This window comes from Myotis nattereri (genome assembly GCF_964212035.1).
Source record: "Myotis nattereri genome assembly, chromosome: 2".
Taxonomy (NCBI): Eukaryota; Metazoa; Chordata; class Mammalia; order Chiroptera; family Vespertilionidae; genus Myotis; species Myotis nattereri.
The window spans coordinates 23,614,736-23,640,046 of NC_138076.1; the positions used below are offsets into that span (position 1 = coordinate 23,614,736).

Genomic DNA, 25,311 nt, shown 5'->3' on the forward strand with positions numbered 1-25,311 from the left:
GACCCTAGCATCTCGTGGTCTGCCACACCCAGCTATGGAGAAGGGGGTCCCTACAGCAGAGACTGAGGCTAGGAGAAGTGGGGTGAGTGCCCGAGGGGAACCTGGGGCAGACTGGGGAATCGCGGTAGCTGTGCAGCGAGGCCGCCCACTTCGAACGCCATCCTGCAAGTCCTGGGGTGGCTCTGGTCTAATAGGAGGAGGTGGGTGCTAGGGACAGAGTTCCTGGTCTCTTCTTTCCCTCCCTCCGTCCCTCTGTCCCTGCTGCGCAGGGAGGACACGGTTGGAGGGGTTTATGGGGGTGAGGGGGGCACCATGCTCTGGAGCAATGCCTGGGGAGCAGCGGAATTTGGGCCAATGGCCCGGCCTCCCAGTGCGAACTGCAGTTCAGCCCCACCTGCTTGTGATCTTTTATAGACTCAATCGCCTGTTTCTCTTTTTGGCTGTCCAAGTTGACTGCCCCCTGGTGGTCAGTGAGTGTCATAGCGAAATTCGTGCACCGGTGTGGTCCCTAGGTCTAGCCGGCGATCAAAGCGTGAGCGTCTAGCATGGAAGGGAGGTCCCAATTGACCTCTGGGCCCTGGGCAGCACCTGAGCCCCCAGGCCCCCATGCACGCCCCCCCCCCACTTGAGTCATCGGGGCCCCGCCTGACTCCCTTGGCGCCTGGGAGCCAGGTGGTGGCCTTGCCACCGAGCATGAGCCCCCCTCCCCCCACCGCCACTGGTCACCGTCTGTGGGGTGATTGGTGGGGCAATTGGGCCCTGCTCACATCCACCTTGGCCTGGCGCCACCCGCTCACCTGCTCCACCATCTCGCCATGGTCTCGTTTTTGGGGCCCATCAGGCTGGCAGTGGCTCCACTGCTGCCAGCGCCACCACTGCTGCCAGCGCCACATTGCCAATGTCCACCATGTCCTGCGCTGCCCCTGGTGGTCAGTGCACATCATAGCAAGCAGTCGAACTCCTGGGTCGAACTTCCAGTTGAAGGGACAATTTGCCTATTAGGCTTTTATTATATAGGACTAGAGGCCTGGTGCACAAAAATTTGTGCACTCGGGGGGGGGGGGAGATGGGGGGGGGTCCTCTCAGCCTGGCCTGTGCCCTCTCACAGTCTGGGACCCCTCAGGGGATGACCACCTGCTGGCTTAGGCCCGCTCCCCAGGGCATTGGGCCTAAGATGGCAATCAGACATCCCTCTGGCAGCCCGGCAGCCCTCGGGGGATGTCCACTTGCCAGCGGGGAGCAGGCCTAAACTGCAGTCGGACATCCTTAGTGCTGCTGAGGAGGCAGGAGAGGCTCCCACCACCACCGCTGTACTGGAAGCCATCAGCCTGGCTTGTGGCTGAGCAGAGCTCCTCCCATGTGAGAGCACCCTGACCACCAGAGAGCAGCTTCTGCATTGAGTGTCTGCCCCCTGGTGGTCAGTGTGTGTCATAGTGATCAGTCATTCCCAGTCCTTCTGCTGTTAGGGTCAGTTTGCATATTACCCGTTTACTATATAGGATAGAGGCCTGGTGCACGGGTGGGGGCCAGCTGGTTTGCCCTGAAGGGTGTCCCGGATCAGGGTGGGGGTCCTGCTTAGGTGCCTGGCCAGCCTGGATGAGGGGATGATTGCTGTTTGCAGCTGGTCACACCCCCTTCAGGGTGGGGGTCCCGCTTGGGTGCCTGGCCAGCCTGGATGAGGGGATGATGGCTGTTTGCAGCTGGTCACACCCCCTTCAGGGTGGGGGTCCTGCTTGGGTGCCTGGCCAGCCTGGATGAGGGGATGATGGCTGTTTGCAGCTGGTTACACCCCCTTCAGGGTGGGGGTCCCCACTGGGGTGCCTGGCCAGTCTGGGTGAGGGGCTGAGGGCTGTTTTCAGGCTGGTGGGCGACTGAAGCTCCCAGCCTCTCCTTTTTTCTTTCTTTCTTTTTTTTATTCTGGGATTAATTTGCCTTCTATAGCTGTCACTGGAGCTGAGAGCAGGCTCCAGCTCTGAGGCCATTGCCAGCTGAAAGCAGGTACCTGGGTTTGTTTAGATTCTATAATTGAAACTCTGATGCCATCACTGGCCGCTCTAAGCTCTGATGCCACGCTGGCTGAAAGCAGGTTTCTGGGGTTTGTTTAGGTTCTATAATTGCAACATTGTTTCATCCGAGCTCAGAGCTGAGCTGCGGCAGGTGGGGAACGTTGACTTCCTCCATCACTGGAGTAAGCAAGCCTCATGTTCATGTTCGCTTCAGCTGCCTGGCTGCCGGCCGCCATCTTGGTTGGCAGTTAATTTGCATATCTCCCTGATTAGCCAATGGGAAGGGTAGCGAAGTTACGGCTAATTACCATGTTTCTCTTTTATTAGATAGGATTATTGACTATATTTCCTATGCTGTACTTCACATCCCCATGACTATTCTGTAACTACCAATCTGTACTTCTCAATCCCTTCACTTTCTTCACCAGCCTCCCAAACACCCACCCCTCTGGCAACCATCAGTCTGTTCTCTGTATCTGTGAGTCTACTTCTATTTTGTTTGTTTATTTTTTCTTTATATTCCACAAATATGTGAGAACATATGGTACTTATCTTTTTTCTAACTGATTTATTTCACTTAGCATAATGCCCTCTCTAGTTCATACAAGTACATGCTGTCACAAATGAAAAGATTTCACTCTATTTTTATGGTTGAGTAATATTCCATTGTATATATGTACCACAACTTCTTTATTTACTTGTATATGACAAGTACTTCATTGCTTCCACATGTTGGCTATTGTAAATACTGCTGTAATGGACAGGGGTGCATATATTCTTTGAAATTAGTATTTTGGATTTTTTTTGGATAAAGACCCAAAAGTTGAATCACTGGGCCATAAGGCAGTTCCATTTTTAATTTTTTGAGGTAACTCCATACTGTTTTCCACAGCGACTATACCAATCTGCATTCCTACCAACAGTGCACTAGGGTTCCCTTTTCTCCACATCCTTGCCAACACTTGTTGTTTGTTGATTTATTGATAGTCCCATTCTTACAGGTGTGAGGTGATATCTCATTGTGGTTTTAATTTGCATTTCTCTGGTGATTAGTGATATTGAACATTTTTTCATATGTCTATTGGCATTTGTATGTCCTCTTTAGAGAAGTGTCTTTTCAGATCCTCAGCCCATTTTTTAATTGGATTTTTTGTTTTTTGTTTTTATGTTGAATTTTATTAGTTCTTTATAATTTTGGATATTTACCCCTTATAAGATATATCATTGGCAAATATCTTCTCCTATTCAGTAGGTTGTCTTTCATTTTGTTGATGGTTTCCTTTGCTATGCAAAAACTTTTTAGTTTGATATAGTCCCATTTGTTTATTTTTTCTTTTGTTTCCCTTGCCCAAGGAGATATATCAGAAAAATACTGCTAAGAGAAATGTCAGAGATTTTACTACCTATGTTTTCTTTTAGGAGTTTTATGGTTTCAAGTCTTACATTTAAGTCTTTAATCCATTTTGAATTTATTCTTGTATTAGTGTAAGAAGGTGGTCTGGTTTCATTTTCTTGCTATATCTATCCAATGTTTTGGGGAGGGTTTTTAAGGATTTTGGAATATGGGTCCTTCTAGACACCCCAATCACACTATGAACCAGCACTCATGTGGGGCCCATCAGTAGTTATGGAGAGTCTTAGCTTAATGATTAGGGGTGGAGTTAGGGAAAGGGAGGAAATCTGTTGTATATCCCAGGCCACCCAAGATATGGGGGGTTGGGAGTGGTGGGCTTACACCTTCTGCATTTTCATTCCTGAAGAGGTAATAGGAATATTCCCTTCCTTAGCCTCACCCTCTATTTTCAAAACAGGAGGTTTGAAGAGACTGAAGCAGACAGTAGCTGAGAAGGCAGACACAAAACAGAACAAAATGTCCCAAGGCAGCCGGGGAAGGCTTGTATACATGTTCATTGTTCAATGTGAGGCTCTCTTGGACGCTTGGAACTTTCCATAGTTTGACTTTCTGGCTAATTATTACCATCTGCATGGTTGCTGGCAGCCGACCCTTTGCTGGGCCTGCCAGTCGAGTTGCCGGGCCAACCCGAGGGCTGCAGCAGCTGCTGCCAGCTGCGGAGGCCCCCTCAAGTGTTCTTCAGGAACAACAGGCATGCCCCCTGACTGCTGGCCCGGCCGCTGGTGAGTGGCTTGCTCTTCTGCCTGCCTCCTTGCCTCTTGCAGTTGGTTGTCCAGAGCCTAGTCTGGTTTCTCCGTCTCCGGTTTCCTCTCGCAGCAGGCCTGTGACATGTCTGCATATGTGAGTGAGCAAAGCCTGCTCCTTTCTTTGGAGTGGCTCAGTAACCAACATGCACTGCACAGCCTTGCACAGATGCAGAGATACGTCATGGAAAAAAGAGGCCTGCATATACTTTAGAAAATAAACAGCTGTCAGGGCTCTAGGCACGTATCAGCTGTAGCCTGGTGAGGCATTTAGTTTGCTTCCAGAATCATGGGCATCAGGGCGGAAAGGGATCTCAGAGACTTTCTAGTCTAAACCCTTCATTTTACAGATGAGGAGAATGAGGCTTATAGTAGTCACTTCCCCAAGGTCACAGAACTAGGGTCCAGGGGGCCCTTTATCTCATAAAACCAATCTGTTGTGTGGATGCTCTTGAAAAGTGATTAAAACTATATGGGTGCTGGATATTTTCATTTACCCTTGTAAACCCACTCTCCAGCCTTCTCCAGTCTCCTCTGTGTCCAGGAGGTTGATCTCCCTTGCATTTGACTTTAAGTTAGGTTCTGCCAAAGGAGGCCTCGGTTGGAAATCAGAGGGAGGAAAGAGTGTGATTCAGAGCTATTTATTGCCCTTTCTCCTTTCCTGCTGAGTTGGGGGTGGGGGGCGGTGGCGGCGGGGCGGGCGCTGGCGGGGGGGGGGGGGGGGGGGGGGGGGGGGGATGTGTCCTCTGACTGAAGACCACAACTCCTCTCAGACAGCCCTCTCCACATGGCTCTGTCCCTTCAGGCCTAGGGAGGAGCAGAGTCTCCCCCACTCTACATCCCTGGGAAATGGCTATCTCTTGAGGTCACTCACATTCTACTCAGGCCAGTGGTTCTCAACCTTCTGGCCCTTTAAATACAGTTCCTCCCGTTGTGACCCAACCATAAAATTATTTTCGTTGCAACTTCATAACTGTAATGTTGCTACTGTTATGAATCATAATGTAAATATCTGATATGCAGGATGGTCTTAGGCGACCCCTGTGAAAGGGTCGTTTGACCACCAAAGGGGTCGCGACCCACAGGTTGAGAACCACTGACTCAGGCCTTTGAAACAGTCCCTTTATGAAACTCTCAAATTGGAGAGTGTTATCTGCCAGGGTTCTGACGGATACATGTGGCTTTGTTTGTAAGAGAAAGAAAAATCTACAGCCTTGACTCTTCAGATTACCTTGGTTTGACAGCTTCCCAGGATTTTTTATTTATTTTTTTTTATTTTTGGTGCCCGTGACCAGAATCAAACCTGGGACCCTTCCGTCCACAGGCCAATGCTCTATCCACTGAACCAAACCAGTCAGGGCAGACTTTTTTTTTTTAATGACCTTGAACTCTTTAAGGACTGCTAATCCAGTATTTTGTTTGACGTCTCTCAATTGGGATTTGTCTTATGTTTTTCTCATTGTTTCGCTGGGGTTGTGCATTCCTGGGAATGTCACAGAAGCCACGTGCCATTTCATTGTGTCCCATCACAGGTACGTACTATCAACATGACTTATCATTGTTGGTGTTAATCTTGATTACCTGGCTGAAGCAGTGTTTGTCAGATTTCTCTATGTAAAGTCTTCTCTCCTTTCCCATGTGCACTTTTCGAAGGAAGTTACTATGCACAGTTCATGCCAACGGAGTGGAAGTTAAGCATTGCCTCATTGCGGGTGGAGTATCTATATAAATTACTTGGGATTCTTCTTCATGGAATATTTGTCTCATCTCTTGATTTATATAGTTGTTAAATCATTATTTATATTCGTAGAGACTCGTGCATATTTATTTTATACATTAAGTTTGTAATCCAATACTAATTTATTAATTTTACTGCTCAATTTGTCTCAACTTTGGCCATTAGGAACTCTTTTAATTGACTTCTGTGTCCCTTTGTTGTACCCCGATCAACGTGGGTTTTGACGCTTTCTTGTTTGGTTGGCTTTGAGCACTATCTTTACTGTCTATCTCTGTAAGATGATCAGGGCTCATCTTGTATGGTTCCTGCCCCGGTACTAGAATCAGCCATTTCTCCAAGCAGCCTTGGCTTCTTTTATTAGAGAACAGTATTAAACACCAAGATCTGGGTGCCAGGTATGCTTGTTGCTATTGCGGTGCTGTTGCGTCTAGTCCCTTTTAGTTAATAGAGCAAAAAGATACATGTGTGCATACTAACCTGTGCATATACACACATTTATAACTATTTCTATATGCAGCCATCTGACTCTCTATTAAGCAAAACATGAACTGATACTAATGTTTCCCACTCTAATCCATTACCACATCTTTCTAGACCTCTCTTTGCTTATCTATAAGTTCCCACTCCAACAGTGAGAAATCTGGCTCCCACCATCTGCCATCCGTTTACTTCATTGTTCAATTGCAGTATGCTAGTCTAGTGGTATTAGAATTGCTAACACATCGCTTCTCGGCCTTTTGGCTAAGATCAAGTGTAGAATTGCTAACACGTACTCCCCTGGAAAACAACTTTATCCACTAGATTACAGTGTTTATATGTTCAATTTCTTTTGCTTTTAGTCTTACAGATGCCACATATTTCCAGAGTTAGTTAGGTCAGCACCTTTTCCTCTCCAGCCCCTTCAGTGAAGTTGCTTTATACATTTGTAATACAGTTAGATTGTTTTGCCATGGTGTGCATTCGATCCTGGGATCTCCTGGTCTCCTCAATTGTTTTTCTTTAATTTGCACATATTAGGTTCCCTCTTTGTACTATAAAATTCTATGGGTTTTGACAAATGGGTAGTATCATGTTCCCACCATTATGGTATCATATAGAATAGTTTCACACCCTAAAAATAACCGCTGTGCTTCACATATTAAGGTTTGTGGAGAAATAACACCTGGGAAGGAAAAAGGAGCAAAAAAGTACGATTGGGCAGGAGAGCCATCACTCTGTGATGTAGGCGGGACTAAGTCGCTGGCTGATCAATGCGGAGCTCCAAAGCAAAGACTGACAGTTTAGAGCAGCGGTTCTCAACCTGTGGGTCGCGACCCCTTTGGGGGTCGAACGACCCTTTCACCGGGGTCGCCTAAGACCATCGGAAAACACACATATAATTACATATTGTTTTTGTGATTGATCACTATGCTTTAATTATGTTCAATTTGTAACAATGAAATTGGGGTTCACCACAACATGAGGAACTGTATTAAAGGGTCACGGCATTAGGAAGGTTGAGAACCACTGGCTTAGAGGGATCCCATGTTGGGCAAAAATGGTCAGGCCTTTATACTACCACCTTGCTCAGCCATTGGCTGGGGATTGCCAGAGAAGACTGATCTAAGCTCAAAAGCAGAGGCAGACCCTGAAGGCACTGACAGCTGGAGATGATCAGATCACCACATTCCTTGATGCTGGGTTGTTAAGGCCTCTCTTGGAGCGGGATCTGAGTGCTGCAGCTCTGTGTCACCAGAAATATCTTTGAACGTTCCAAACAGAGGTTGGCTGACCATTGGTCAGGAATCCCGAGTAAAGGATTCCTGCATCGGGTGGGATTTGGAATCAGATGATCCCATTGGCCCCTTTCAGCTCTTGGGCCCCAGGACTGTCCTTCGGCCTGCCTTGGTCCAGGCAACCCAGGTATTCTGTTTCTCATGTTCATTGTATCTTGCTCACGCCCCTGCTTTCCTTCCTGCACTGACCATTTATGCCCTGTCCTGTCCTACAAGTAGGTCAGAGCTCCTCCTTTCTTTCTGGGACTCTTCGTGGTGATTCCTGGGGACCAAAAGTTGGAGTCTATAGTTCTCACTTCCGCTGTCCACACCTTTTTAGATCCTAGATGCTCAAGAAAATGGTTATAGTATCCATAGCAATGTGGACCACAGATTTGAGCATAGACAAGAAGCTTGCGAGTTGAAAGTTGAAAAATTCAAAGCTAAGACTATACAGAAACCAAGTCCTGATTGGACATGACCCCTCCTTGGAACGTGGAAAAAGCAAAACAGCAGTGCTCCCTACTGAGCTATGCATATATCACAGCTAGCAAGGTCTGATAGTTTCATTTTCTCCACCCTGACTCCCATGCCCATGGGTGCCCTGGGGTTTTCATCCGCAGGTGCAGAGTTTTCCGATGCAGTTCTGGTCTTTCTCTGCAGGGAGGTGCAGAGCGTGCAGACTTCCTGAAGAAAGAGTGGTTCTGTTCTCTTCTGCCTGTGCTTACTCTTCCTTTTGTTTAACCTGCTTAAGGTTAGAAGCCTGTTTATTCCTGTAACTTGACAGCTCTGTCTGGCTCACAAATGCTCTCAGATAAATAATTCAGGTCTTCACATGACCTCTTAGGGCAGTCTTCACTTCTAAGCCTGAGGACATTTGTGTATTTACTTTGTCTCTCTTTAGAGGTTCCCTTTAAATATTTGCTTCTCCTTTCTTCGTAGCACACTCAGACTCCACAGACTCTGTTTGTTTTGCCCGGCTACAGAACAGTAGATTTTTTTTTTTAATATTCGCACTATTTTTATACAATGAACCTGGCATAATGATTTCAATTTCAGAGATTCACAAATTAAAGCACTGCCTGGAACCCAGGCCACCAGGCCTCTTGCCAGCCTTCTGGTTTTCTTGTCTGCTTTGTCATTTCTCCTTTGAATGGCTAAAGCGGGAACCTGCTGGGTGAGAGAGTGGAAATAAAGAATTGGCGGGTGAACTCTCCTTACCCTCCACCCCCAAGACCAGTCAGTGAGGTTGGCCTCCACGTTTAAATATCCAAAGGCTGCTCCAGGCCACTATTCCAAAGTTGCACGAGACCCAAACAAGTAACAAGAGTGAATATTCTAAGATGACACTTGTGGTCACTGAGTCCAGGATGCTGGAATTATAGGCAGGTTCTCTCTCTGAAAACAACACCAGGGCAGAAAAAAATAGCCTGCTTTAAAAAGAAAATCAGCCGAAACCGGTTTGGCTCAGTGGATAGAGCGTCGGCTTGCGGACTGAGAGGTCCCAGGTTCGATTCCGGTCAAGGGCATGTACCTGGGCTGCGGGCACATCCCCATGTGCAGGAGGCAGCTGATCGATGTTTCTCTCTCATCGATGTTTCTAACTCTCTATCTCTCTCCCTTCCTCTCTGTAAAAAATCAATAAAATATATTTAAAAAAAAAAAATAAAAAAAAAATAAAAAGAAAATCAATAAAAAGCACACAGAGAGCATACTGCCCACGAACCATTATGTAGGAATATAAATGACAAGTAAGTGAAATGAAAAAGGAAAGAAGTTTTTGGTTTTTTTTAAAGTGCTTGCATTCCACTCCCTGAGAATACAGATTGAAACTGTGAACTTGGCGGCTGTTTCCACAGTAGAAGAGGAGGGTCACAGGTCAGAAGCCCGAGCTCTCTTCTGGAAACTGCCAACTTATTAGAGGTGACAGATGCATCACCTTGAAACAGGGAACAAAGACTTTTTTTTTTTTTTTTGCCAGAATTCCATTTTGCTGGCACAAAGTATTAGAGAACAGTCACACACAGAGTGGCTGGTGGAATTATAGAGGAATTTCTGAGAATTAGCCTTAGGCAAAAGGCATTTGGCTGGGAACTTGCACCGAATACCTACCCTGTAAGTAAGCATGTGACTTTCATCTGACTTAATTTTTTTCAGTCCGGAGGGTTTCAAGGCCAGAGAAAAGGTCCTGACCTGGGTTGTGGGCGTGTTCACTTTTCAGAGTAAACTGAGAATAAATTCAAAGACAAAGCACCAAAGGGCATTTCTCCCTTTGACGCGGAGTATAACTGAGATGGTTTTTAAAGTAATTTTTTAAAATTTTCTAATCAAAATAACAGACATGTAATCTTTCTGTTTGGGTTACGTGTGATTGAAGGAAATCAGGATCCAGGAAAGAACAAAGGACTGGGTGGGGGTGGGGCGAATCTGAGGCCTGGTTCCCGCTCTGGCTCCGTTTCTGTAACCTTGGGCAAGTCCCTAGCATCCTGGCCTTGGTTCAGTTATATAAATATAAGAAGGTGGGACTCGATGGCACCTAAAGGCTTTTCCGGCTTTGTTCTAGGACTCAGTCTCTTTGTTTTGATTTGTTCCTTATGGTTAGGCAGTGCCAAAACAACGATGTGAGATGGAGGAAGTTTATTTGGAATAGGGCATTATTTTGCTTAGCAATGATGGCTGGGGGACGTGGGGGAGGAGGGAGACTTTACGGGCAGATTCAGACAGAGCTAAACTTCAGGAAGTACAGGCACACCTCAGATATAATGTGGGTTCAGTTCCAGACCACCACAGTAAAGTGAATATCACAATAAAGCAAGTCACGATGCTTTGTTTCCCAGTGCATATAAAAGTTATGCTTATACTAGACCAGGGGTGGGCAAACTTTTTGACTCGAGGGCCACAATGGGTTCTTAAACTGGACCGGAGGGCCGGAACAAAAGCATGGATGGAGTGTTTGTGTGAACTAATATAAATTCAAAGTAAACATCATTACATAAAAGGGTACAGTCTTTTTTTTTTTTAGTTTTATTCATTTCAAACGGGCTGGATTCAGCCCGCGGGCGTAGTTTGCCCACGGCTGTACTAGACTGTATGCAGTCTATTAAGTGGGCAATCGAGTTATCTCTGAAAAACAATGTACATGTCTTGATTTAAGAACATTTTATTACTAAAACAATGCTAACCATATCTGAGCCTTGAGCAAGTCATAATCTTTTTGCTGGTGGGGAGGGTCTTGCCTTGATGGCTGCTGACTGCTCAGGGTAGTGGTTGCAGAAGGTTGGGGTGGCTGTAGAAATTGCTTAAAATCAGAGAACAATGAAGTTTGCTGCATCAATTGAACTTTCCTTTCACAAGCTATTTATCCATAGCATCTGCTTAAAAGATTCAGTACACCGTGTTGTAAACAGAAATAGCTTGCCTTTGCCTTCACCGCTTGGCTAACTGCTTAGCACAAGAGGCCTAGCTTTTGGTCTATCACAGCTTTGGACATGCCTTCCTCACTAAAATTAATCATTTCTAGCTTTGATTTAAAATGAGAAACGTGTGACTCTTCCTTTCTCTTGAACACTGAGAGGCCATTGTAGGGTTATTAATTGGCCTAATTTCAATATTATTGTGTCTCGGGGAATAGGGAGGCATGAAGAGAGGGAGAGAGATGGAGGAATGACTGGTCATCGGGGCAGTCAGAACACTCACAATACTTATCAAGTAAGTTTGCCACATATATGGGCATGATTCCTGGTGTCCCAAAACAACCACAACCACTGATGGCAAACTGCCATAACAAATAGGTATAATAATAACGAAAAAACTTTGGAATATTGCAATAATTACCAAAATGTGACACGGAGCCATAAAATGAGAAAACACTGTTGAAAAAATGGTGCCAATCGACTTGTGCAACTCGCAGTTGCCACAAACCTTCAATTTGTAAAAAATGCAATCTCTGGCAAGTACAATAAAACGAAGTGCAATAAAGTGAGGTAACCTGTATTAGGGTTAGGGCTCATTTAATAGCACTCTTTATCTGTAGAGTAGGATGGAGTGATTGCTGGCAAGCCTCTAAGTAATACAGTTCTTCCAGGTACATGTAGTTTGACTACGAGATAATGGGACTCTTTTTCTCCCCAGTGTAATGGCCAGAAAGTTGATTAGGGTTTGCATTATCTGAGTCTCACAGAAATTCAAAATATTAGTGGCTAACCAATGTGTTATTCATTTTTTTTCTTACATAAAGGAAATCTGTGGTAAGCAATCCAGGACAGGCTCAGAGGTTCCAGGGTGTAATGGATTCAGGCTCCTTCAACCTCAGGATTAAGCATGGCTGCGTGAATTCAGCTATCCCATCAGCATTCCAGCCAGCAGGGAAAAGAAAGAGCCCCCAATGGGCTCACCTCCTATCTCAGTCCATTTAGCCACAAACTGGATAGCTTATTAAAAAACAATAATAACAAACAACAACAAAAAACACCACAGAATTTATTTCTCTCAATTTTGGAGCCTGGACTTTCACATCAGGGCACCAGCCTGGTTGCATTCTGATGAAGCCATTCTCCTGGCTCATAGCCAGTGCCTTCTGCGTCCTCATATGTTCGAAGGGCAAAGGATCTCATCTTCTTCACTGGCTTCACATCCCTGGGTCTAAAGCCCCGATGGCCCATGTCTCTATACCAGCCAGGGCAGCAAATCAGTCAACACAAGCATCTCTGCAGAGATGCATTTGGGTCCCCTATAGACTGCCTTTCATGTTATTTTATAGACTCCTTTCCCCCATCTTTATCTCAGTTTCTCTGCACCACAATAGGGCATGGGTTTCATTTTTTCCCTTTTCTTTTAAACCACCCTGAGCCTTTCTGCACTCACAGTAATAAACCTCTTCCCAACAGCCTGTCTTGTCCACCCAGTAGAAGAACAACTTTCCCATCCTCTCCCTCTTCTCAGGCCACTCCCCTTCCCGTTTCCCTTGGAATGACCCACTGGGGATAAAGACCTTTCTCACTAGGAGAGGCTAAGTGTTCCTCTGAAGAGGACCATGGCTTTGACAGGGTCATGTTTGTGATATCATTGACCCTTCAATCACATTGCCAAAGTATTCCCAGTAGGATGTGTGAAGAATTTTAAAAATTTAAAAATTTTAAAAAATTTATCTGCCAAGAGTTAACTTTTCTTCAGCTACTTGAAATCCTTCCCATAAGACCTCAATTCAGTCTCATTACACTTTTATGAATTAACTAGAGGCCCGGTGCACAAAATTCGTGCACGGGTGGAGTCCCTAGGCCTGGCCAGAGATCAGGGCTGATTGGGGCCTTCCTGCTGGCCGCCAGCTGCTGGCTGGGCCCTTCCTGCCAGCTACTGGCTGCAGAGGGACCAGGGGAGGTTGGCCAGCCCAGGAGGTTGGCTGTAGGAGCGCAGTGACCACCAGGGGACAGCTCCTGCATTGAGCATCTTCCCCCTGGTGGTCAGTGCACATCATAGTGACTGGTCGTTCCAGTTGTTCCGGCGTTCTGGTAGCTTAGGCTTTTATATAGAGAGATGTGTATTTTCCTACCCCCCAAATACTCTGATGTGTATGTCTACAATGTGGCAACACCCTGAACTCGAGGAACCCTCTGGCTATAACAGAGTGAACATAATGTATAAACAGGAAGTCAACATTAAACATAAAAAAGGAGAACTATGTTGTAAATATAAGTTTCTGAGTTTTCTGATCTTTTCTGGAGACATTAAAATGTAGCCACATACATCTTTATTCTCTTAGCACTTCCAATCAAGAATGACAGTTAATGTTGAACACCATTCTGTGTGTCACCCACAGGCTCGTTCATTCATTCAGCAAACATTGTATACCAGCCAGGGTACAGGCACTGTGCCAGGCATTGAGCTTGGATACAGAGATACGAAAGCGTACTTGCCATTAAAGAACTCAGATTCTAGTGGAAAGACTAAGGAGTGAAGAGATAATTACAAAATAAGATTGGTAAATGCTATGTTAGAGAAATTAACAAGTGTTATGGGAACACAGGGAAGAAGGTGGTAACAGGCTTGTAGAATGACTACATTTATCAACACAACAGGTGAGCGCCACTCAGGAACAGTGAAAACAACATAAATTTCCTGTCTTTACGAGGTTTACATCCCAGCGAAGGAGACAGTAATAACAAAAAAAAAAAATGTAATATCAAGATTCAGGACGGTGTTATAGAAAGGGGCTTTGTTTTAGATCTGGAAGGGTAAATAGGTAGGTGTTAGTGAAAAATGACATTCCAATCTTTATAAAACCCTCTCCCTCAAAAGAAACACCCTAAAAACCTAAACATGGGTGGACAGATGGCTGGAGAGGAGGGAGGTGGGAGGCAGGAATGGATGAGACAGAGCATAAAATATTCTGAAAGGGAGTTATTAGGTGCAATGGGAGGGATAGCGGGCATTTCCCCCCCCCCCCCATCTCCCATCCCTCCCCCCTCTCCCCAAGTTTGGAAGAGCATCCATTCATTGGTTGTCAAACCCAGAAAGGACATTAGAAGTAAAAATAAATGTGCTCCCTTGCTTTACAAATCCTATCTAATAAAAGAGTAATATGCAAATTGACCATCACTCTAATACACAAGATGGCCACCCCCATGTGAACACAAGATGGCCGGCAGGGGAGGGCAGTTGTGGATGATCAGGCCATCAGGGGAGGGAAGTTGGCGGGGGGGGGGGGGGGACCAAGCCTGCAGGGGAGGACACCTGGGGGGACTAGGCCAGCAGGAGAGAGCAGTTAGGGGCAACCAGGCTGGCAGGGGAGGGCAGTTGGGCAGTTAGGGGCGACCAGGCTGGCAACAGGGCAGTTAGGGGTGACCGGGCCAGCAGGGGAGGGCAGTTAGTGGCAATCGGGCCGGTAGGGGACCAGTTAGGCATCGATCAGGCTGGCAGGGGAGTGGTTAGGGGCAATCAGGAGGCAGGCAGGTGAGTGGTTGGGAGCCAGCAGTCCTGGATTGTGAGAGGGATGTCTTACTGTAGGCCCGATCCCGGGCTGTCAGACATCCCTCAAGGGGTCCCAGATTGGAGAGAGTGCAGGCTTGGCTGAGGGACAAACAACCCCCATGTATGAATTTCGTGCACCGGGCCTCTAGTGAAGAAATAATCTGGAGGGGTGAAGACGCTTGTCCCAATTCACCCAGCTAATCTGGGGTAGAACCAGGATCAACCCAGTTTTCTGTAGAACTCAGCCCAGGCCCACTCCTGCCCCCGTGCGGGAGAAGCCGGGGCTCAGAAGGCAGCAAGTCTCCCGCTGGGCGCACACCGCCCGCTACTGGTGCTTCTCTGCGGAGCTGCTTCGCGGGGAGGGGGCGGGGGGCTCCCAGGCGCCGCCACCGCCCTGGGCTGGGAGGGCAGAGAGAGGCGTTCCCCAGCCCGTCGGGCTCCGAAGGCGCGCCCAAGTCCCCCGTCCTCTCCACCTGCTGCCCGCCGCCGCCTTGGGGCTCCCTGGCTGGGAGGTGCGGCGCCCGGCCCCGGACCCGGCGTGACCTGGGCATCAGCATCTCCCTGCGGAGTGTCGGCCGGTGCCCGGGCGGTGGCGCCGGCTGAGCTCTGCAATTGGCCGAGAAGTTGGCCGCGTCTCCAGCCGTCCTTTCGCCGGCTTTCCCCGGGCCGGGACCTTGAACCAGGGCTCCCCGCCATCCCCGCCCAACCCTCGGCCCCACCCTTCCTCCCCGCCCGCCGCCTCCTCCCCGCCCAGGGTCCGGGTCCGACCGGCGCGCTGCGGAGGACGGGAGGGCGCAGCGAAGGCGCGAGCTCCGAGCAATGGGAGGCTCCCACTCTCTAACCCCGAAGGGCCGGGAGCTGGCCGGAGAGAGGCCCCCGCGACCCAGAGAGACCGCGTGAGTCCCGGAGGCCTCCCCGGGGCCGCCGATCGGGGGTGTGCGTGCTGGCCGGGAGTGGAAATCCGGCGCCCATCTCTCTAGGGCTGGGATGGTGGGGCTCCCGCTCGCGCCCGCGGGGGCGCAGGGACTCTGGGGTCGGCCTGGTGGGACATCCCGCCCCGAGCCCTTCTGGTGGCGCGCCCGGCCCGGACCCCACCGCGACTACAGCGCGCCCAAGCGGGGCTGCTGTCCTGCTCCCCTTCTCGCTGCGCGGGTGCGAGAAGAGGACCTCGAGTGTTCCAGCCTCGGGGCAGCAGGAAAACACACGTGTTCTAAAGAGCTCCGAGACGTTCGGGCGTCAGAGCTGCTTGTAGGGAAATGGGGAGATGAGCATGGGAATCGAGTCTCCAAGATACCAGCTCGTCCTGGCCTTCGGGGGGCCCAGGGGTTTGGGGTCCAGGGGTTTGGAGGCAGTGTAGCTGCTTACAAGGGCTCCCTCTCTGCTTGTTTGTTCCGAGGGCTTCGTGGTGATGTCAGAGAAAGGGCTGTATTGTACCCGCAGCAACTGGGCTTTTGTTCTGGGACCGCAACAATTGGGGACACCGAGTGCTGAAATGCAAGCTGCAAAGGGACAGTTTTAGAGAGTGATTAGAGCAAGTCGCACGGTTTGAAAGATGGCCATGCTTCTTGCCAGAGAAAGGGTGCGTTGACAGCTATTTATTTAAGAACCCAAGCAATCTTTGTTTAATTAAAAAAAAATGTAGAGTGTGTATGAGTCTTGGAGGTGAGGTAATGTCAAGAAATCCACACTATTTGAACTCAGCCAATACCAAAGCTGTTTAGTTTGAGAGAGAGACACTTGGCCATCACATATAGGCAGCCTAGGCCACCGGAGGGCTTTTTGATCATATTTTCAAGGCGAAGTAGCTTCCTGAATGTCCAAACGGCAGATGTGTTAGTTGTGTCTCCTGATGTTTAGGTATGATAGCTAAACTAAACTTAGTTCAGGCAGTTTAAGAATAACTGAGACTGATTGAACACATAAAATGTGGGAAACCCGGTTCTCAATACTGTGTTATTTAATCCCAAACACGGAGTTAGTTTCTCCTATTGCCTCCTTTGACTGGTGAGGAAACAAGCGCAGAGAGATTAAGTGACCTGTCCAAGGTCACACAGCTAGATAGATGGTGCACCCAGGTTGCTTAAATCCGGAGCTGGGCTGCAGCTGCCTCCTACAGGAGAGGTGGAACTATCTTGGGAAACAACCTTCTATCTCTGCTGGCAGAATACACCCCATTTTTTTCTTCAGTTCTTCAAGAATAAGGGAGAAATCAGAATTAACAGTGCTTAAGACCAAATCAGAGGAAAGTGCCAAAGTTGATTTAACTTAAAAAAAAATTATTGATTTCAGAGAGAGGAAGGGAGAGAGAGAAACATCGATTTGTTGCTCCACTCATTTATGCATTCATTGGTTAATTCTTGTGTGTGCCCTGACTGGAGATCAAACCCGTAACCTTGGCATATCAGGACAACACTCTAACCTACTGAGCTACCTGGCCAGGGCTGATTTAACTTTTTAAAAAATATATATTTTATTGATTTTTTTTTTTTCAGAGAGGAAGGGAGAGGGATAGAGAGTTAGAAACATCGATGAGAGAGAAACAGCGATTCAGCTACCTCCTGCACACCTCCTATTGGGGATATGCCCGCAACCAAGGTACATGCCCTTGACCGGAATCAAACCTGGGACCCTTCAGTCCTCAGGTCAACGCTTTATCCACTGAGCCAAACTTTTAAAAAAACAAACGTAAGATCAGTAGAACACTGAGATGAGGTTAAGAGTTTTGGAGGCCGATAGCCCCGCTCCTTAATGTCCACTTCACAGGCTGTTCTGAGGATGACATAGGATCATGTATATATGAATAACAAGTTACAGTTTTATCTCTGAGCAATATATTGCTTAGCCAAGGATAAAAATTAACTATTTAATGTTTGTGAACATGTGGCAGGTTTTACTGTATAACTTGAAAGTAAATATTGGAACCACTCACTGATAGCGTGCTGAAGAAATGAACGCAGTGCTTTCGTGTAGGATTGTTAAGGTGCGGAATTCAGTTCTCAGTTGTTAAATTATCCAGTGGTTTGGCAATAGATAGAGGATCTCTCTCTCTCTCTCTCTCTCTCTCTCTCTCTCTCTCTCTCTCTGATGTGTTTTCACGTGTACCTATATATTTAGCAAAGCTTACCTAAAAAGATCAACATAGAAGTTTCATCCTTGGTCTTCCCTTGGGAATAAAGCCTGGGAATGCCCTCCACTACTCAAGTGAATACATTAAGAAGCACATAGCCCTGGCTGGTTTGGCTCAGTAGATAGAGCTTCGGCCTGCGGACTGAAAGGTCCCAGGTTCGATTCTGGTCAAGGGCATATACCTTGGTTGTGGGCACATCCCCAGTGGGGGGTGTGCAGGAGGCAGCTGATTGATGTTTCTCTCTCATCAATGTTTCTAACTATCCCTCTCCCTTTCTCTCTGTAAAAAATCAATAAAGTATATATTAAGAAAAATATCAGTAGAAAAAAGAAGAAGAAGCAGCAGCACATAATGTCCGGCTGGTGTGGTTCAGTTAGTTGGGCATCGTCCTGTGCACCAAGAGGTTGCCAGTTCGATTCCCAGTCAGGGCACATGCCCAGGTTTCAGACTCAAACCTCAGTGTCGGGGGAGGGATGTAGGAGGCAGCCGATTGAGATCCCTTCCTTTCTCTCTATAAAAAAACAAACAAACATATTTTTAAAAAAATAAGGTTTTTTTTAAGAGCACATACGTGCACAAATGCCGTGCACTCATCAGAGTGTGCAGGCCACGCTTAATGTGTCGACCCTGCAAACCACTTGGCATGGAGCTGGTGAAAGTCTCTTTAGAAATATGATTTCACGCCTGTAATATACATGAAAAGCAAAAGGTATGCTTTTTGTCCAAGGCCTGCCTTGTTCAGATGGACAAGCCACAAGTCTCTCCAGGGTCGAAGAAAGTAGGGAATTCATTGTTAATGCCACTCCCGCTGCAGATTTCCTGCCGGACATGTGGCTGTCGGATAACACTGGCCTCAAGGAAGTCCTCCTGCTCAGGCTGTTGCATTTTCAAAATCTATTGTTCCTTTTTAAAGTAGATACATAAATACATGAAACTCACAAGTAAAGCACTAATGTTGGCATTTATCTTTTGAAAGAGAAATTATGTTTCAGAATGTTCCCAACGTACGTTTCAGAATAATTTAATCCAGTACTAACTGTAACCAGATAAACCTCTAAACAGAGCTCCATTGTGAAATATAAACAAGTAGGGATTTCTGATTTTAAGATGAAGCTCAACATTTTTAAATATTGTAGCTGTCTACTTTCCCCAGACCCAAGGAAACAAGTGAGCTGGCTTTGGTAAAATCTAGGGGAAATTTCTCTTCATTTACTCGGGGAGCCTGCCTGCACAATGTGGTGATTAAATGCAGAAGCTGGAGAATGAGGCTGGCTTGGGTTGAAATTCCAACTAGATTGCATGCTAACTTAGTTCAGGAAGCTTTGGAAAGTAATCATGTAACTCTTCACTTGGGCAAATGCCTGCATCTTTAAAATGTCAATAATAACCACAGCTGCTTTTTAAAGTGGTATATATGATTGGTGCAGGGCCTGGTTATCATGAACACATTCACATGTACATGTACCTATAAAGCAGACGCTATGCTAGGTTCTTTGGGATATGTGTAAATTGGCCTTTTGATTGTTTTTATTTCTCAAAAAAAAAAAAAAGCTTCATTTTGAAATTTGCTTTCTGGCTTTGTACTTGTGCCTTCAACACTTTCACAATGATTTTCTGCTCCTCATTATGCTTGATCCTGTCACACATTGAGCACACGTGGACCCACCATAGGCCCTGCTGACATGTTTCGTTTTAGACAACCTTATTAGAGCTTAGGCCTCACCGCACGAACTCTGCGAAGCCGACCGAGGCACATGTAGATTGTGCTGCTTCCCCAGCCTTCTTGGTATAAAGGTAAACAGTTCTAGTATTGGGCTCGGGGACAGCCTGGTTTGCAGAGGCCGTGCTGTAGGACAGCCTCTGATGGCATGTCAAACGCTGGACCAGTCTGAATGCCTGCACTTCCCGTCCCAGGAAGAGGAGATGTGTATTGTTGAGGAAGGCAGCATCTCCATTGAAGAGGTGGACCTGTATACAACTCAGCAAGGTGTCTTACAGAAGCAGTTTTCTCCTCTGTTAATTTCCATTTCCCAGAAAGATCAAGAGGATGGACAGGTGTTGGGAGAGAAGGCAGTTTGGTGAAATGTTTGAAAGCACTGATTCCGTAGTTGATTGTTTTCAGCAATGTGTCCAGGGCGGGTTTCCTAAGAGCAGCACATCATCTGCTCTTAGGAGAGCATAGAGCAAAGTCTATTATTCATTGGGGAATGTGGTGCGTAACTCATTCATCTAGTAGTTGTTGAGCTTGTGTGCTTGGTAAGATGTGCACCTGTTGTCAGTTCTTACTAAGTTTCTGGTCCCATCTGTGTTTGCATTTGGAACATAGCATAATGGAGTAGGTCAGTGGCAAAGTCAGGGAGGGTTTCTGAGGGCTGGAGTGTTGCTGCTGTGAACCCTTCCGATCGTGTGAATTAAATGCAGGTTCGGCAACGTTCTGGTGAACTTCAAAGTCAGCAACAGCTAAGCCGAAGTGCCTCTTGATGGGCAAGTCGCTGTGGGACAGATGTCCCTGACACGAAGAGGGAGGCGCTGGCTTTGAAGTTTTAGACACAGGAAAACATGACTCAAAATAAGTAAACTTCGGGAATAATATTTCTGAAACCTATTGCTTTCAAGTTCGCAATATTGTTCACCGCCTTCTCACCGCACAATTTTTATTGTCATGAGAAACATTTACATTCCGAATTGCTATAGAAAATTTTAAATGTCCATGTAAAATGTTTTAGTGTACAATTAAGAGAGAGATTTAGAGGAAGTTTGTGGCAAAAACCCAGAAAAACCAGCTATATAAAGAAAAGTTCAGTGAATTATAGTGTTTAACTTGGAGGAGGAACTTGAGAGATGTGGAGATATATATATATATATATATATATATATATATATATATATATATATATATTTTTTTTAGGGGATGTTGGCTGGCTCCATCTCCAGGGAAGCCAACCCAAAAGGAAATGGTTTGAATTACATGACAAGGGAATTGTTTGTGTGTGAATGTTGAAGTTAGATATCATAATTTCTAGACTGTGAGGGGAGTTGAAATCCTGAAAAGGTTAAGATAGATACTCTATCAAGGATTGAAATTCTAAGGGGGTTCAAGTGTAGTTTTGTCCCACAGGTTCTTCCTTGTTTTAGCGTCAGTGGCCAATTGTGTCCCCCCCACACCTCCACCCCATAGCTTCTCACAGCTGGTACATGTGTTAAAAATCAAGAAGAGAAAGGGACGGAGGGAAAGGGGCACAGTTACTGGTATCCCGAGCTAGCGAAGAAGATTATCTAATGTCTCTGTTGGTTAGCAGCCAGAGTGGGCTGCAGGAGGATGAATTTGTTAACCCAAGGCCAGGAAGTGACCGGTAGTGTCTTGAATGGCCGTGGAACATGGAGATCCATCTTCTGAGGAAGCTCACTGTGGCTATTGTGGGCTGCTATTTTTCTGCATTTTTTAAAATTGTGGTAAAATATCTATAACATAAAATTCACCCTTTTAATCATTTTTAAGTGTACAAGTGGCAGTAAGTACATTCATAGTATTGTATGACCATTACAACTATCCATTTCCAGAACTGTTTCATCAGTCCAACCAGAAACTCTGTACCAGGAAACATTAACTCCTGTCTCCCCTCCACTGGCCCCTGGTAACCTTTATTCTACTTCCTGTCTCTATCTGCCTATAAGTCTTTCCTATAAGTGGGATCATACAACATTTATGTGTCTGGCTTACTTAACTTAGCATAATGACCTCAATGGTTCATTGCATTGTAGCATGTATCAGAATTTCCTTCCTGTTTATGGCTGAATAATATTCCATTATACACACACACACACACACACACACACACACACACACATACACACACACTAGAGGCCCAGCACACAAAATTCGTGTGCAGGTATGGTCCCTAGGTCTGGCCTGTGATCAAGGCCATCTTTACTAGGCTGCCAGAAGCTGCCACCCACCCCTGGTTCCCCATTTGCCATCGGGTGATCAGAGCCTGATGGCCGGAGGGGAGGTGCCTAGAGGTTGGCTATTCCCGCCTGCTTGCTGGCCCTGCCCCTGCCACAGGTCACCTTCTGTGTGTGGGGTGACTGGCAGGGTGGGGGCCTTGGCCTGGCACTGCCCACGGCCCCTGCCACCCACTTCCGGTTCCCCATTCGCCATCGGGCGATGGGAGCCTGCCTGCTGGGGAAAGGGACCGAGAGGTGGTCAGTGCACCTCATAGTGACTGGTTGAGTGGTCGTTCTGTGTTAAGGTCAATTTGCATACCACCCTTTTATTATATAGGATTATTATCTAGGATGTATATATTCATTTGTTGATGGACACTTGGGTTACTTGGGTTGCCTCCACCTTTTGGCTACTGTGAATAGTTCTGCTATGAACATGGGTGTGCAAGTATCTGAGTCCCTGCTTTCAGTTCTTTTCGGTAAATGCCTAGGAATGAAATTGCCAGATCATATGGTAACTCTATTTTTAACTTTTTGAGGTACCACCAAACTGTTTTCCACTGGACTTCAACATTTCACATTCTCACCAGCAATGCATGATGGTTCCAGTTTATCCACATTCTTTCTAAAACTTGTTATTTTCTGAGGTTTTTTTCTTTTTAAAGAATTAATAGCTAGCCTAATAGGTGTGAAGTGGCATCTCATTTTGCTTTGATTTGCAAAGAGGCACACCGATGTGCTGCAAGAATTTTTAAAACATACAATACCTGACTATGTAGTCAGGGGCACTGACCTCATTTCCCTTAGATTGTCAAACAAAAAAAATTACAACAGCCAACACAACAATAGCCATCTGATGTGAATGAATCAATGTTATACCTATTTTTTTCTGTCAGATCAGCAAAAACCATATTTTTTGGTGGGTGCAGAATTTTGGTAATTAGTTTTTGTGTGCCACGAGATGAAAAAGGGTGAAAATTACCACCCTACTGATTAGTGATGTTGAACATCTTTTTGTAGTGTTTTGGTCATTTCTGTATCTTCTTTGGAGGACTGTCCATTCTCCAAATGTTCCAAACTTTTCCCAGTTTTGAAATAGGTTGTGTGTCTTGTTGTTGTTGAGTTATATGAGTTCTTTATATGTTCTGGGTAGTAATTCTTTATCAGATATGTGATTTGCAAATATTTTCTCCCATTCTGTGGGTTGCCTTTTACTGTGTTGATACTGTCCTTTGAGGCAGACATGTTTTTAATTTTGATGAAGTCCAATTTATATATTTTTCTTTCTTTGCTTTGGGTGTTATAACCAATAAACCATTGCCATTCTCAGTGTCGTGAAGATTTTCCCTTATGTCTTATTCTAAGAGTTTTCGCTCTTAATTTTGGACCTTTTATCTATTTCGAGTTGTTTTGCAGGTGGTGTATGGTAAGGGTTTCTTCAATCTTTTGCATGTGGTTCCAGTTTTCCCATCATCATTTGTTGAAAAGATTATCCTTCCCCATTGAATGGTTTTGCCATCTTTATTGAACATCAATTGAGCATATATGTGAGGGTTTATTTCTGGGTTTTCAGTTCTATCCCATTGATCTATATGTCTATCCTTCTGCTGGCACCACACTGTGTGAAATATGAGCTGGTGGTGTCAGGGGCCTGTCATATCTGAGGAGTGGTGAGGATTGGAGGTAGGATGGATGTGGGATGGGCTGGGGGGGTCTAGGAGGCCACGAGGCTGGAGAGGTAGGTGAGGGCTGGGTGCTGAGGTCTTTGTGGTCATGTGGGAGTTTGGACTTAACTCCCAGAGCCACCGAAAAAAGTTTCTAGCTGAGGGGTTGGCCAAGCCACCATGGAAGCCCTGAACTGAACTGGGGAGAAGTATTTTCACAGAGAAGTATTCTCTCAACCAAACGGTGGGGGTGCCTGGAACCACAGCGTCTTGTCATTCTCCGGCATCTCAGTGCCTACCCCAGGCAGTGCATTCAGGGGCTAGATCTTCCTGTTTCAGCATCTTACCTTGTCTTTATTGTTGTGTATTAACAATTCAGTAGCATATAAAAATATTTTCATTTTTCCAATTTTCCAAACTTTCTATAACAAACATATATTCCTTTCATAATCATAAAGTGCTTTGAAAAAATCTGAAAATTTAGAAAACCCCCCAAAAAGTAAGGAAAATTAATCATCCATAATCTCATCACCCAGAGAGATTCAATAGCTTGCTCAAAGTCTCACAGCTAGAGTGACACAATTGAGATTTAAATCTAGACAGCCTGATTCCACAGACCTATATGCCTAGCTGTTGTGTGATGTAAATCGGTTAACCCTTGGCCACCATTTTTGTTTTGGGGAGAGATGTTTTTAGTGAACTTTTAATTTTAGAACAGTTTTAGATTTATAGAAAATTTAAGCAGATATACTGAGAGTCCCTATAGATTCTACAAGCAGTGTCCCCTATTATTAACATCTTATATTAGAATGGTACTTTCGTTACAATTAATGAAACCATCATTGGTATATTATTAGCAACTAAAGTCTATACTATATTCAGATGTCCTTAGTTTTTACTTGATGTTCCTTTTCTTTTTCAGAATACCACATTACATTTCCTTTTTCATGTAAATCAACCTATCATGTTTTCCTTTGGGGTTTCTTGCTCTGCCTTTGGGCTTCATAAGTTCATCCCCATCCCAGGAGGAGATAACTTTTTTCTTCTAGTTGTTTTATGAATTCATTCTCTTTATAACAAACTATTTACTCTGTCTGAAATGTCTTGACTCACTAATGTAAGGTAAGGCTTTAATTTGTTCTTTTTCAAAATAGCTAACCAGTTACTCCAGTGCTAGTTTGAGGTGTTAAACAATCCGTTCTCTTCCCACAGCTTTGTGATACCATTTTTAAAATGTGGTATTACAACTGCTTTCCTTCTGTCCAACCCTTGATGGTTTTTCTCTTTCCATTCTCATTCACTCAACTGCATTGTTATGTCCTGGCACTGTGAATATGATTTATTATTTATGTAGGAATTTACATGAGCAGAGGGAAGCCTTTTGAAATGTCCAAAATCTAATAAAAATGTTAATAGTATCAGGCACAGGACATTTGCCAGTCAGATGAGGGGAGGTGACCTTGTGGATGGAACTTGAGAAAAAAGGACATTCATGACTGAGTTTTCTCATGGGTTTTCCATTGATCCAGATTCCAAGGTTTCCTGTATGGAAACATGGTGCCTTCAAATACTCTCAGGTCATCTGCAGGCTTTGTTAGGCTTACACTTTTCATGTACAGTCTAGACTTTATTTTTATGGTAATATGTAAAGATTTCTAGCAGACTTATGGTAAGGAATGGCAAATGATAAACCTCTATTCTCTCCTCCCCCTGTATCTTCCACTTCTACCTGTGGCGACTTGGTAACCTTGGAGAGTGAGAGCACCCCCTCACTTTCACATGTCTTTATCCTCAGAATTCTTACTTTTAAGAATATTTTGGATATAATTTTTTTGGCCTTTACAAGGTACAATTTCACCTTGACCGATCTTGTGGTATGTCTGCTGCAAATGTTATTAATAGCAATTGTAGGCAGAAGAAATTATTTTTGGCTTCGGGGTATTACATAGAAGCT

General features: G+C 45.6%; 1 protein-coding gene across 2 annotated transcripts in view; it reads left to right on the forward strand.

Annotated features, from left to right (window-relative positions):
• Window positions 1–25,311, forward strand: part of TACC1 (transforming acidic coiled-coil containing protein 1) — a 96,991-nt gene that overhangs the window by 6,343 nt on the left and 65,337 nt on the right. The window contains exon 1 of one of the 2 annotated variants that reach the window (XM_081084775.1): window positions 15,400–15,517. The exons of the other annotated variant lie outside the window; for it this stretch is intronic. Coding sequence (XP_080940901.1) covers window positions 15,441–15,517 — 77 coding nt within the window. The 5' untranslated portion in view covers window positions 15,400–15,440. Of the gene's footprint in view, window positions 1–15,399; window positions 15,518–25,311 lie in introns of those variants that run through there. 2 annotated transcript variants of the gene reach the window in all.